The 13,302-nt window shown below is 50.0% G+C and overlaps 5 protein-coding genes across 5 annotated transcripts; 2 read left to right on the top strand and 3 right to left on the bottom strand.

Annotated features, from left to right (window-relative positions):
- Nucleotides 1-16: 16 nt before the first annotated feature.
- On the bottom strand, nucleotides 17-2,446 carry P175DRAFT_0502536 (uncharacterized protein). The gene is made up of 3 exons (XM_040897409.1): nucleotides 2,082-2,446; nucleotides 1,646-1,998; nucleotides 17-1,590 (listed from the first exon to the last, which is right to left on the bottom strand). Exons 2-3 carry the CDS (start codon nucleotides 1,944-1,946, stop codon nucleotides 323-325), a joined length of 1,569 nt encoding a protein of 522 aa, XP_040751794.1. The 5' UTR covers nucleotides 1,947-1,998; nucleotides 2,082-2,446; the 3' UTR covers nucleotides 17-322.
- A 611-nt stretch (nucleotides 2,447-3,057) lies between these two features.
- Nucleotides 3,058-6,245, top strand: P175DRAFT_0502535 (ATP-dependent 6-phosphofructokinase). The gene is made up of 3 exons (XM_040897408.1): nucleotides 3,058-4,184; nucleotides 4,249-4,710; nucleotides 4,772-6,245. The coding sequence occupies exons 1-3, from the start codon at nucleotides 3,441-3,443 to the stop codon at nucleotides 5,915-5,917; spliced, it is 2,352 nt and encodes a 783-aa protein (XP_040751793.1). The 5' UTR covers nucleotides 3,058-3,440; the 3' UTR covers nucleotides 5,918-6,245.
- On the bottom strand, nucleotides 6,202-8,272 carry isn1 (IMP 5'-nucleotidase ISN1). Its single transcript, XM_040897407.1, has 8 exons — nucleotides 7,991-8,272; nucleotides 7,925-7,935; nucleotides 7,849-7,869; nucleotides 7,785-7,799; nucleotides 7,580-7,727; nucleotides 6,705-7,499; nucleotides 6,455-6,594; nucleotides 6,202-6,363 (listed from the first exon to the last, which is right to left on the bottom strand). The coding sequence occupies exons 1-8, from the start codon at nucleotides 8,013-8,015 to the stop codon at nucleotides 6,268-6,270; spliced, it is 1,251 nt and encodes a 416-aa protein (XP_040751792.1). The 5' UTR covers nucleotides 8,016-8,272; the 3' UTR covers nucleotides 6,202-6,267.
- Nucleotides 8,273-9,554: 1,282 nt separating this feature from the next.
- P175DRAFT_0502531 (uncharacterized protein) lies at nucleotides 9,555-10,395 on the top strand. Its single transcript, XM_040897406.1, has one exon. It carries the CDS (start codon nucleotides 9,601-9,603, stop codon nucleotides 10,321-10,323), a length of 723 nt encoding a protein of 240 aa, XP_040751791.1. The 5' UTR covers nucleotides 9,555-9,600; the 3' UTR covers nucleotides 10,324-10,395.
- A 223-nt stretch (nucleotides 10,396-10,618) lies between these two features.
- On the bottom strand, nucleotides 10,619-12,445 carry P175DRAFT_0510308 (putative MFS quinate transporter; the record flags this gene model as incomplete). The annotated part of the gene is made up of 4 exons (XM_040898501.1): nucleotides 10,619-11,680; nucleotides 11,739-11,867; nucleotides 11,931-12,120; nucleotides 12,168-12,445. 4 exons carry the CDS (start codon nucleotides 12,443-12,445, stop codon nucleotides 10,619-10,621), a joined length of 1,659 nt encoding a protein of 552 aa, XP_040751790.1.
- Between the last annotated feature and the right edge of the window lie 857 nt (nucleotides 12,446-13,302).

The raw sequence follows: 13,302 nt of genomic DNA, 5'->3' as shown, positions 1-13,302 counted from the left end.
TAAAAAGGATTTGTAGCTATTAATAGATGAGTAGGTTATCTGGAAGGTGAGGAAATCCCTTGATTTACATCCTAAACAGGGTGGAAAAGAGGTTATGTGTGAGGTTCTGTATGGTAGAATCACCAACTTCATAATTCATTGATTGGAAACATCCATGCACTGAAAGATAGAGGGAGAGAGATAATTAGGTGCCACATGAGCTACAGGTATTAAATCTGGCTTGCACAGTAAAACATATCAAGACCCGAGGTTGGGATATTTCCCAGCCGCTTTCAAGCATATGCCCCTGGGACCATATCACAATTCATCTGTGAGTCGGTCCTCAAGTTTGGGATACTCTTGCCACAAAATCCATTACACTAGGATGTGACCCTCCAAGGTTAGGCTTCCACGTCTGGGACTGTAATGTGGGAGATTTGGCCGCAATTGGCTGGTTGATATCATCCGCTCGGCCTGAGGAGTAGATCTGAAGAGCCAACTCCTGTCGTGAGAGGCTAACTTTCATTTTTTTGCTCTGTCCTGTACTAGTGACGGCCAATAGCTCACCATGGTGTGGGTATGCCACCTCCCAAGACACCTTGCTCGCAGTTTCCTGGTGACTGTTCAAGATGTCTTGACCAATTTGCGGGCTTTGTAATGCGATAGCAGAAGTGATATCCAGCATGATAAAATGTGTGATCACCGCCGCGACCTCATCTTGCAAGCCAATTCGGGTGGGGGGCTGAACATCTGGGTTTTGCGGCAGATTGATGGAAATGTCATAATGGGTGCCAAATGGAGGTACGGCAGGATTCGTCCGCACTCGAACCTTGAAGAAACTTTGAGGAGTTACCAAATTTCCAGAAAACGTAGATTCAAACGGTGTTAAAAAGACTCTGACCAGAGCTTCCACCGTGGGGACAGACTTGTTTGGCTGTAATGTGCCGATTGACGCGAAAGGGGTCGCGTGAAATTCACACTTGAGTCCTGCAGAGTTTAGAACCCCATGGATATCTTTCATGAAAGATTCCAGCCAGCGGACGTGAGAGTCATGTTGGAGATATGCTATGATTGGTCGGAGGATGTGGTATTCGGGGGCTGGTCGACGGTTTTTCGAGATTGGAGGTGGCGGTTGGGTTCTCCTTCGATGATTCTGGCGATGGGAATATGAAAGGAGAATACGAATAGAGTGTGCAAGGACATCCGCAAGGACGTCATGCTCGCTAGAGTCAGACGCGTCCTCATTTGAGGTCATGTCTTCACCATCCACCAAATCCAACAGTATCTCCTGCTCCTCAGATACGGGAAGCTGTACCAGATTCTGACGCGTCGTGACACCTTGACTCCCTAGTATCCTAGCCTCTCGAACCAGTTCATGGAAGAGCTCCTCCTCAAATAGTGTGTCACGGGCTTGTAAAATCCGTCGTTCGATCGATTCCGCCTGTTTTGTCGGTCGGTAGGCTTTAGAACATCCAGTTACGCGACCGCGACTCTTGACCCTTACTCGGACCGCTTGAGCCTTTTGAGGCATTAGCCCTTTATCCAATACCAAGTTTCCATCGTCTGTCCTTCGTAGCGCTGCGAGGCCTCGATCGCGGAAAATCGGCGTAGCTGGATGAAGGTCAGGTCCAATCTGCACCTCATAAATTACAAAGCGGTCGCTCACCTTCTAAAAACCCGTATTGCACTCCAAGGGCTTGTCCCTCTCGTGGTAGTCGACAAACCTTCCAGCCCTTCTCCTTCACCGCTAAAACCCCATTCCAATATCTTGTCTCTGCCTGGACCTCGGTTTCCAGTCTGGCAGCACATTTGAGGAGTTTGTTGGCAGCGGCGTCAAAGTTCTGTAGCCTCCATCCTCGCGATACCGACTTGACATCCGTAATCAAAGCTTCCGGTCTGGGCGGGGGGTTCACAAGTTCGGAGTTGAGAGTACCAAGGGGCGCGGCCGACTTCAGGAAGGCAGACATGGACGTTTCAGCCTGGCGGGGAGTATATTTGGAAAGCAACAGGGAGACAAAATCTAGAGCAAATAACGCTTCCATATGAGCCTGACTACATCCAAATCATGAGCACCACACCGCAATGCAATGGATTTTGCGACGCTTACAGGGCGAATTGGGTGATCTCTGCCCGACGCTTATACAATTGATCCCTCCGCTCAGAGGTGTCTACCTCTGCGGCGGCATTTTCGCTGTCACGATCTCCCGCCCACGGGTCCTTGTCTTCATCTTCCTCAATCTGAGCCCTTAAACTAGCCTCGCTGACGTCGCGGAACGAACCCCATTGGGCGTTGATCTGGGCGATTTCACGCGGTAAAGAGTCCGGGCGATCGTGTTTTTCGATAACAGGGCGCAAAGGAAGGCTAAAGGGGTCGGGCATGATGGTAGTTAGGAAGCCACTCTACAGGGGGGAGTAGCAGACATGAAGGAAGCAACAACAATCACCTCCAAGAGCTCCGGGGATTGGGTCATATTGCACGTGACCAAGCCGGCGCCCCAAGGGAAGTAGAGGGGAGCGACAGTTATTGACCATTAAACCTACAGATGATATGCATGCAACAGAAGATAAAAGAGTTATAATATCCGGTATATAACATTAATTACATTTTCAACATCAAATAGCGTATGGGTTGGTTGCCCTCAAAACAAGGAGAGCCACCAGGATATAGATCGAAATAGATTAAGGAGGCATAACTAGGTGCCACTACGGAGTAATCAGCATATAACACCGCCACCAACGGTTCAGAATCCTGTTTTTGGGCTCCCAAGGAAGCTGTACAGATTAGTAGTTCATCTATATCACACCATTCATGCAGGATATATCTGGGAAGATGCAAGCAAGTGTATCAGAAGCCAGTCAGCCAATCATGCTGTCACATGTGCCGAAGAACCCTACCCTAGATCCCTAATACGGACTCCGACCGAGGACGAACTTGCACGTGACTTGCCCCGCGCTAGACCCGGATAGGAAATACAGTGGTGCCATTTGGTGACATCAGCAGATCAACCACAAGAAAACCTGGTGATGCCAACAGAATTCCTTCAATCTTACTGGTATTTATATATATAAGGTATATCATATATATCAAGAAGAGTCTGAATAAGAACAGAACATGGGGCAATTATATACATATATATCTATATGATATAATATATATATATATATGCATGTACCCGACTATTGCAGTGTCCCCTGTACTCTTTTATCTTCCCCCCTCACCCATGGTAACAAGAACAGAAAGCTGAGTCTGTGACGTACATTCTGCCCGCACCCGCTTTTTCTCACCGAAACCTTTCACCCCACCGCGCACAAGCTATCTTCATGATTTCATCTCCTCTTTCACCCTTCCTGTCTCTCTTATTTTAACCTCTGTAGTACCCCAGGTCGTTGTGCCAAGCTCATTCGATTGGGCTGTCTGTTTTCGTCCTGGAGACCTGTTTACCGATTCCGTCACCGTCGTGATGGCTACATCAACCCAAGCGTCCACGGAGCCTGTCAAGCGACGCCGAATTGGTGTCTTGACCTCCGGAGGAGATGCCCCTGGAATGAATGGCGCTGTTCGAGCGGTGGTTCGCATGGCTCTCCACTCTGATTGCGAAGCTTTCGCCATCTACGAGGGGTATGAAGGTTTGGTCAATGGGGGGGATATGATCCGACAATTGCACTGGGAGGATGTCCGTGGATGGCTTTCTCGCGGTGGTACCTTGATTGGATCCGCTCGCTGCATGACTTTCCGGGAGAGATCCGGGCGTCTTCGTGCGGCTAAGAACATGGTACTCCGTGGGATTGATGCACTGGTTGTCTGCGGTGGTGATGGTAGCTTGACTGGTGCTGATATCTTCCGCTCCGAATGGCCTGGCCTGCTGGAAGAATTGGTTAAGACCGCGGAATTGACCGAGGAGCAGATCGAACCCTACAAAGTATTGAACATTGTCGGATTGGTTGGATCGATTGATAACGACATGTCTGGCACAGACGCTACAATTGGTTGCTATTCGTCCCTTACGCGCATTTGTGATGCGGTTGACGACGTCTTTGATACTGCGTTTTCCCACCAGAGAGGTTTCGTTATCGAGGTCATGGGACGACACTGTGGTTGGCTGGCCTTGATGGCTGCTATCAGCACTGGTGCGGATTGGCTGTTCATTCCCGAAATGCCACCTCGGGACGGTTGGGAGGATGACATGTGCTCAATCATTACAAAGGTACGATGGAATTCGCTAAAAGTCTCAAATTAACCGCTCATTGGCTCACCGTCCTGAATTATAGAACCGCCACGAACGAGGCAAACGCAGAACGATCGTTATCGTCGCAGAGGGGGCACAGGATAGGGAACTCAACAAGATCTCAAGTTCCAAGGTCAAGGATATTCTCACTCAACGCCTGGGTCTGGATACCCGTGTTACTGTATTGGGGCACACGCAGAGAGGAGGCCCCGCATGCGCCTACGATCGGTGGTTGTCGACTTTGCAGGGTGTAGAGGCCGTGCGGGCTGTGTTGGACATGAAGCCAGATTCCCCTTCTCCAGTCATCACAATTCGTGAGAACAAGATTATGCGCACTCCGCTAATGGAGGCTGTGAAAGCTACGCAAGCGGTCACTAAGCATATCCAAAACAAGGACTTCGCCACTGCGATGACCTTGCGCGATTCCGAATTCAAAGAATATCATTACGCCTATCTTAATACTGCTACACCTGTCCACCCAAAATTGGTTCTTCCGGCAGAAAAGGTATGACCGCTCTGATTCTCTGGGACTCAAAAATTAGCGTGTATACTTACAATGTTTCCAGCGAATGCGAATTGCAATTGTCCACGTCGGTGCGCCCGCTGGTGGCATGAACCAGGCTACACGCGCCGCTGTGGCATACTGCTTAACGCGCGGACATACCCCACTGGCCATCCATAATGGATTCCCTGGCCTTATTCGACACCACGCTGATGAACCCCTTGGGTCAGTGCGAGAGGTTCGATGGATCGAGACAGACGCGTGGGTGAACGAAGGTGGTTCCGACATCGGCACCAACCGAGGCCTGCCCTCAGAAGATATCGAGAAGACTGCCAAGTGTTTCGAAAAGCACCAGTTTGACGCCTTGTTCGTCGTTGGTGGATTTGAGGCATTTACAGCTGTGAGCCAGCTCCGTCAAGCTCGGGACAAATATGATGCATTTAAGATTCCGATGACTGTATTGCCCGCCACGATTTCAAACAACGTCCCAGGAACTGAGTACTCTCTTGGCAGCGATACCTGCCTCAACGCACTTATTGAGTTCTGTGACTGCATTCGCCAATCCGCATCCTCCTCCCGCCGTCGTGTGTTCGTTATCGAGACACAGGGTGGCAAGTCTGGCTACATTGCAACCACAGCTGGCCTCGCAGTGGGAGCTGTCGCAGTATACATACCCGAAGAAGGAATTGATATTAAGATGCTGGCCCGCGACATCGACTTTCTGCGAGAAAACTTTGCTCGCGACAAAGGCGCCAACCGTGCTGGAAAGATTATTATGCGGAACGAGACTGCCTCCAGTACATACACCACCCAGGTCATCGCAGATATGATTAAGGAGGAAGCCAAGGGTCGCTTTGAGTCCCGCGCGGCTGTTCCGGGCCATTTCCAGCAGGGAGGCAAGCCATCGCCCATGGACCGCATTCGTGCTCTGCGGATGGCGATTAAATGTTTGATGCACATGGAAAGCTACGCCGGCAGATCCAAGGATGAGATCGCGCAGGATGAAATGTCCGCCTCGGTGATCGGAATCAAGGGCTCCCATGTCCTGTTCTCGGCCATGGGGGGTGAATCCGGCCTAGAGGCCAACGAGACGGACTGGGCTCGACGTCGTCCGAAGACCGAGTTTTGGCTTCAGCTCCAGGACACAGTAGACATACTCTCTGGCCGCTCGAGTGCAAAGGCCACGTGGACCTGTTATGATGATGTTTGAGGTAGCGATGAAATGAAGGGATTGCTTGCTTGCCCTATATTCCCGCGAGATTAATTCGAAATAAATACATCCCCATCTCCGAAGCCTTACCCTACTACCACTGTACTTCTTCTCCGAGTAGCTAAGTCGGCCTGGAAGGAATACTTCACAGTATATATCATGGAACGAGAGAGACCCTCGATGCACCTGTCTTTAACATACAGAGAGCAGACTCAGTTAGATGTTTGGCATTAGAAATATATCTGACACATGTAAAACTCCAACGCTAAACCATACCAACACCATCATTCCTGGAATTATTCCCGAGGTATCCAAGATATAAGTCCACTAACCAAAAGAAGACAACAAATCTACAAGAGCTCCTTCTCGAAGCTCTCCAATTCATCCAACAGCTGCACTGTTTCAGCAGGGCTTGCAATCCAAGCCGTCGTCGATGCGAGTCGAGCCTATAATTTGTTAATTTCAACGGGGATGTAGATAAAAAAAAACACACACACACAGAAATCAATTTTCACCGACATAACATGACGGACGCACCTTGAAATCGTTGGCTCCAGCAGATAAGAACTGATCGCCAACGTGGAGAGTTCTTGCTCGCTTGATTCCACCAAAATATTGCTGACAAGCGCGCACACCCCAAGATTTATCACCAATATCGACGAAGACGTCGTTTCCGCCTGCAAGGGAAAACCCAAACCATTAGCATACAAGATCTAAGGAGGTGCAAAAAAAAAAAAAGAAAAGAAAAGAAAAGAAAGCTACACGCAGTGGTAGGGAGATCGCATACCGTTAAAAGCACAGAACGGGAGCCGGGACCCAACCGCTGATCGTTCCACTGTGTTTTGGACTACGAGAACCGTTTCCTCTAATTGCTCACGGTGAAGCTGTCCCCTGCTCTGTGGGTAAACGCCCACAGCGCGATCCTTTCGCAGAACCGAAACAGGGAGATTAAGGTTCGCCGCACAAGCACGCAACGAGGACTCAGCAATATCTAGTAATTGGGTGATATCATCGTCATGCCAGGCGGCCATCTCAGGGAGCATCCACTCGGAGCGCGGGACGTAAGTTAGTTTGGATTCCGAGGACGAATCAAAGCGGAAGAGAAAGTTGCTCTCGCCGCCCATGACGACGAGTCCTGCGCGCTGGGTATCCGTGAGATCTGGCGAGTTGTGCATTGTGTCGAGCAATCCCTTCAGACGCTCATAGTACTTGGCTGCCTCGGTGTAGCCTGCCGCAGTGACAATCCCGATCTTGCGGTCTTGAGAGAGCAGACGCATAATCCGGGCGATGACGGGATTGTCATCTGTCAGACAAGCGCCATCGTCATAGAGAGTGACATCTCCATCGAAGGTGACAAGGTCGATCCCCTGGGTGCGGGTGAGGCCGAGAAGTTGAGCCGAGTTGAGAATTAGGCGGATGTCGTTGAATGAGGGAGCTACGAAACGGCGGCGACTGATGAAGCGTTGTTTATCCTGGTAGTTGAAGGCATCTTCGAGGTAGAGAGGCGTGAAGAAGGTGCCTACGGTGGGTACGAGTAGCTTTAATTTAGATTTGCCCGGGGTGTTTCTTTCCTCATGGGCGACTGTACTTTGGTATTAGTTTTTTTTTTTTTTTTTTTTTTTTTTTGATTTCTGGATTGATGCATTGTTGAAGAAAACGTACTATGGTCATTCAGAAGACCCTCCACATCTCGGAGAATTTCTGCATACCGTTGATGGGTGTCCAGAGCGACTGCAGCAAGCTTCTCACTGTGCTCCTGATAAACTGCGGTAGGCTGGGAGTGTAAGACGAATGGTACGGCCAGCAGGCCCTAATAATACACATCAGAGTCAGGATACTTAGGTACCGTGCAACAGGAGTTACCAACTTTGATCCATTCAATCTACAGCAGTTAGCAAATAAATTTCTGTCAACCATGGTGGGATCCTCACCAATTGGTCTCGACGATGAGACTGGAGATGCCAATTTAGTTAATACTATCAATAGGCCCGGCGATCAGAAGCATACCTTGAGAGCATCTGAGAAGATATCAGGTTAGTTTCCATTGCAACATGACGCTGGGCCAAAACTTACATTCAACACGGTACCGGGTAGTCATGATGAGCAGGCGACGAGCAGGATAGAGTGAGGACTGACTCAGTGGAGGGAGCTCTTGAGATGCGTTGAACAGGGAGGGATAGGGGTCCTGATAGAAGCAGACGAGGGGGAAGATCCCCACTCGAACGAGACGGTGAAGAGAGGCCGAATGTGACACCTGAAAGAATCAATCCACTGTAAGGTTATGCATCGAGTGACCTGTTGCTCGGTCTGGATGAGTCCCACAGAGCTTTATGCAAGGATTTACCTAATTTTCCAGTAGTAATCACGATGTTCTGTGTCCAGCTTCTTGGATTTCCTGTTGTCGTGAGTGGTTGGTGCCTGTGAGCCTGGGGCCGCAGGGAGGGGGTGGCATTACCAGATTAGGACTAGTGTCATCCTTTATCATCTGACCAGGTCCGTGCTGAGTAGCGCTAGCCAGACTAGGAATAGCCGGGATCAACCGGTGAACAACATATTGGTAGCCTAAATGATCTGGCATCCGCATATTTCTGCCAGGTTATTAGTTAGTAGGCAACGCAATCTAAAACCTCCATGTCATTTCCTTCAACCAACAATGAAGATGAAGAGTCCAGAATGATCCTTTTACGGCATCATTCCCTCGCCCGTTATCTCCGGTCTATATCCCAACGGCCCCCACTTGAGGTCTCCAAGTTCGTCGAGGGTGACGACCTCCATGTCATGGATATGATATGCTACTGGTCGGACAAGACTGCCTACAAAGATGCCATGCTCCATCTAAACCGGACAGCATATTGGGGCGCAGCTCAGACCGGGTTCCGGACGCAACATAAGACTCATTCGCGCGGTAGAGCATGGAGACAACACAGCCCCCCGCGGGTATTTCGGTGGATCTCGACCAGCGTTTACTTGGATGCAATATGGTGCACATCCGCTCGGGCCAGTTTTGACGAGACCCGAGTCTGAATATTCATGGTAGCGTACTCTATGTTGTCATATTATCGGCAGGGTCCAGCTGGGATTTTGACCCAATGGATGACCGTCTTGAAAATTAGTATAAGAGTAACCTGGTAGGCTGAAAATTTTAATTGATCAACACACACTGCGAAACATGATTCAACGACTCCAACCCTTTTTCCCCCCCCTTTATTTCCGTAGGCAGTGCTATTCTGTTATCTGCCTTAGCTGTTAAGCAGTGACTCACGTATGACTCAGGCAGCAACCGTAACCCCTACTAGTGGGAGAACTACGAAGATGAAGACGGCTTTGAACCTCGGATTGTTCGAGAATTTCCCAGAAACGGGATAGAACGAGCCATTAGCATGGCCATTCGGGGACTCATCCAAGCTTTGCGGGGCGCACAGTGCGCGAATTGCTTAGCTTGTTGTCACCAGTAACTTGAAGCCCTGATATAGGGTTTCCAATTATTGCGCAGCGTCAGTACGCAAGAGAACAGCAGTATAAAACATGTCATGGAAGCCTTGTTGATTTGGGTTTCAAAACCAGGAACAACCAAGCCAAAGCAAATCGAACAGTCTCGAAGCGAATTTTATAAATATATATATCCACGGGGGAGGGAAAAAAAAAAAGGGAAAGAGAAAAGGAAAATAAGCATAGCCCTAATAATGGCTTCTTCAAACTCTGCACATTCTTGTCCCCTGTCCTTCGTCGATTCAGATACCCTTTCTACTGCATCAACATCTGTCCCCCCTCAACCAGGCAAAGCCGGCTTCGCTCCAGAGAATACGCTCAGACGTGGTCTGCAAGTTCCCTCCCGATCCGATTTGATTACCTCCGGCTTCGTATATCCCGATATTCTCGCCAACTACAATGTCTCCAAGGATCTCTGGCAACAGTTCGCAAGTGACATCACCGAGGAGGCAAGACTGTCCAATCGTCAATGGACCACCGCCGTAGGGAGAGGGCTGGGAGTGCTCGCCGTGGGCGGCCTAATGGTAGGCGTGCTAGGTGCAGTGCCAGCGATCTGGGTGGCACGACGAACGCGCCGAAACCGCGAGGAACAGAACATGATTATGGCGGCGAACAAGGGCGAGGATCAAGAGTCTCGGCTCTCGCGCAAAATCGACGCATGGAATGCCTCGTATTTCAAGCCGCGGGGTGTTTTGATTAGGGTTGATCTACCGTGGGAGGAACTGGAGGATATGGAGTTCATGGATATTAGCACGAGTCGGGACTTCCATCGAGCTCTCAGCGCAAACCCGAATACGCTGAAACATGAGTGGAAGATGAAGGACGACCAGACTGCGAGGGAAACAGCATCGCGAAGGGCCCGGATCGTTGTGATCCCGTTGGCTAGCAGACCAAATGGTAACAGGAGCGTCGGGTAAACAAAAGTATACAAAAGCCAGGAATGGGGAAGACAAGGCCCAAAAACATTTAGCTTTCTTTCTTTTTTCTTCTGGTATTATTTCAAGCTACAGGTTTAATGAATAATCATGATAAATTCTTTCGTATCAGCGTTCTTTATTATCGGTTGAGCAACAAACAACAATACTGTATCAGGACGAAATGGTTGTCCAGGCACCTTTTTAGCTGAACAGTAAAGTTGACATTATCAAAAATCAGAAGACCGCCCTCAGACCTTCAGTTTCCTAGAGCAATGCGCCGTTTTGACGAAACGTCCTACACTCGTTCTACTTGACTCTCCCCGGGAATGCCCTCCTTCATACTTTCCGTCTTGGTCCAGTTGGCCAGGTCGCGTTGAGCCGCGTCCTGCTGTCCGTACAATCCAATTTTATACCAAGGCAGTTGGAAGAGATCATCCATGCTTTCCAAACTCCGGCCCGCGGTCTCAGGGACACTAACGAGGACCCATAACCCTCCTAGAATGGTGACCACGAAGAAGAGCCAGAACGTCCCCTTGGGTGTGATCCCACCCTCGGGACTAGGCAGCAACATATTGGGAACGGCACGCGAATTGCCGTATTGATTGGCAAAATGCAACGTCATGGCAGTTGAAGTCGCTAGTGCTCGAATGCGGAGGGGGAATAGTTCCGCAGTGAGGAGGTATTGCATGGAGTTCCAACCCAGCGCCCATCCGGCTCCGGAGATGTAAATCATGGCAATAGCACCTCGACTGGCGCCCTTCTTGGAGTCTGGAAGGGCAAACCCGTCAACTGTGCCAAGCTCTGGGATGTCCGTCAGATAGGCAGCCACATAAAGCATGGAGATAGCTTGCAGCGTGATTCCCAACAGAAGAGCCCGTTTCCGCCCAAGGACATCCACCAAGAAAAGGGCACAGATCACAGCTGAAGCCAGCTTGACGAGGCCAAAGATAGCTGTCACGAGCAAGGACTCCTGTGACCCACTAATTCCCATCAAGGTGAATAGGTTGGGGGCGTATAGCGTGATGGACCCAGCGCCGGACCATTGCGAGAGGATCTGAACCATGAGAGCAAGATACAATCGGTACAGATTGCTGGGAATCAACACTGCCTCCTTGAGCACTCCTGACCAGCCAAGCCCAAGCGTAGCCTCCATTTCTGCCTCATGGGAGGCCCGAATGGAGGTGATCTCCTGCACAACGTATTCATGGTCTGGGGGGAGGTTTCGAATTCGCGCCAAATTCTGCAAGGCCTGGGGGAAGTTGTTCCGCTTGATGAGGTACCGGGGAGACTCGTATTGGATAAAGGAAAGTACAAAGACAAGACCCGCAAATATAACATGCAGACTCGTTGGCACTTCCTAGACGCATATCAGCTGTGGTTTCCGGGCTTGATGCGGCTCCGTTGTTTCCACCTACCCAGCGTTTCTGGGTGTTGTCCCCCATGTTTACCTCGCAGCCGTAGTTGGCAAAGTAAGCGAGCACTATTCCCAGGTAGACGAATCCGGTGAAGACACACGTACAGAGACCACGGATGGAGGCTGGTGCCTATGGCGGAGAGATGCATTAGCACTATTGATACTAACTTGCAGGAAGGAAAGGCAAGCCGACAATTTCCGCGAGATAGACAGGCCCAACAACAACTGTCTGGCCGACTCCCAGTCCAGCAATAAATCTTCCAGCATATACAGCGCCCAGACTGCCGTTTGATCCCATAAAAACCGCGATACCGAGAATCCACAGCACGCAAAGCTCACGGGTGGCCCAAAGACGTCCGACTCGGTCACAGACAAGGAAAGCACTTCAACCGGTTAGCATTCGCGGATCTTCCGTCCACAGCGAACCTACAAGAGAGCTCCCCCGATAGAGCCAAGCTGCACCATAGCAGAAACATTGCCTTTAATATTCGCCTGTTCGACAGTGCTGTAGGAGTCGAAGTGGATTGACCTTTGGAAGTCCTTCGAGTCAAAGGCACCCGATATCAAACCCTCATCTACACCACGGGCCGCACCCATGAGGCCGAAGGAGACCACGGCGAACCATAATTTCCAGTTAAAAATCTCCTTGGGATCATTTCCACGATTAAGCCGAAACACATTCAAGGGTTGCTTTGGACCACCGGCCATGTTGTCATGAGTCGCCCGACTACTGACTGACCTCTGAGTGCGAAACGAGTGAGTGTGTGCAAAGGAAGGGTAAACAGTTCTGCCAGGGACGGATCACAATTTTGACCAGAAGCGACAATCGCAGCGTATATCTGATGTAACTTCCGGCGAACCTCCTCGAACACAGTTACAGAGTTTGTGAGCCAACTTTGCGACCGAGAAAATTCTATATATACCCTGCTGGATCCCTCACAAAGCGTGAGACAAACGTGAAAAGAAAGCCCTAAAGGACCCATTCTCAGCAAGGTAACATGATCTGTGAAACAGACTCTGCATCAAGGGACCCCTCACGACCACGTCCGTCGTCCTGCCCCATCGGTGCATCCTATGCTTCGGAGCCTATCTGGTGACTCCGGAAAGTTTCCCCGCGCCTGATTAGTCGTTGTGGACAATCAGAGAAAACGGCGATTGGCTTTAAAACAGACTACTTGGGGGGGGAGGCTGAAGAAGACTGTCGATCAACGCGGGGGAATCCGCAAGATGTCCGAGTCCTTCGTAAGCAGGCTTTCCACGGTGACTTGGGAGAGAGTCCGCATTGCTTCCGGACAGTGGAGCATTATGATATGCACGCCGACATACTACATACACTGGACGAACATTGGTAACGCAATGGTGATGGTGGTACGACGTTTACTCGTTAGGCCTATCAAGGGGTGCAGTGTTCCAAGTGCTAGACTGAGAGCGAGTCAACACTTACGAAACCCAATATATAGAGTATATCTCTTTTGTGAAATAAGCTTAAAAGTAAGCAATGATCCTGGAGAGGATTAAAAAAGGCCGAAAGAGGAGAAGCTGACGAGAAGAAGAGGAAAGAAGGT

The sequence above is a fragment of the Aspergillus ochraceoroseus genome (genome assembly GCF_002846915.1).
Source record: "Aspergillus ochraceoroseus IBT 24754 chromosome Unknown P175scaffold_5, whole genome shotgun sequence".
NCBI classification, from domain to species: domain Eukaryota; kingdom Fungi; phylum Ascomycota; class Eurotiomycetes; order Eurotiales; family Aspergillaceae; genus Aspergillus; species Aspergillus ochraceoroseus.
This window is presented reverse-complemented; position numbering and strand designations above follow the sequence as displayed.

What these genes read in the sequence shown, in the direction of transcription:
- P175DRAFT_0502536 (XM_040897409.1), bottom strand. Translation starts at nt 1,946, where the DNA reads ATGTCTGCCTTCCTGAAGTCGGCCGCGCCCCTTGGTACTCTCAACTCC. An exon ending in GCAATACGGGTTTTTAGAAG is followed by an intron (nt 1,591 to 1,645) that starts GTGAGCGACCGC and finishes ACCTTCATCCAG; the next exon opens with CTACGCCGATTTTCCGCGAT.
- P175DRAFT_0502535 (XM_040897408.1), top strand. Translation starts at nt 3,441, where the DNA reads ATGGCTACATCAACCCAAGCGTCCACGGAGCCTGTCAAGCGACGCCGA. An exon ending in TGTGCTCAATCATTACAAAG is followed by an intron (nt 4,185 to 4,248) that starts GTACGATGGAAT and finishes CCTGAATTATAG; the next exon opens with AACCGCCACGAACGAGGCAA. An exon ending in TGGTTCTTCCGGCAGAAAAG is followed by an intron (nt 4,711 to 4,771) that starts GTATGACCGCTC and finishes CAATGTTTCCAG; the next exon opens with CGAATGCGAATTGCAATTGT.
- isn1 (XM_040897407.1), bottom strand. Translation starts at nt 8,015, where the DNA reads ATGACTACCCGGTACCGTGTTGAAT. An exon ending in GGGTCTTCTGAATGACCATA is followed by an intron (nt 7,500 to 7,579) that starts GTACGTTTTCTT and finishes ACCAAAGTACAG; the next exon opens with TCGCCCATGAGGAAAGAAAC. An exon ending in CTGGAGCCAACGATTTCAAG is followed by an intron (nt 6,364 to 6,454) that starts GTGCGTCCGTCA and finishes AACAAATTATAG; the next exon opens with GCTCGACTCGCATCGACGAC.
- P175DRAFT_0502531 (XM_040897406.1), top strand. Translation starts at nt 9,601, where the DNA reads ATGGCTTCTTCAAACTCTGCACATTCTTGTCCCCTGTCCTTCGTCGAT.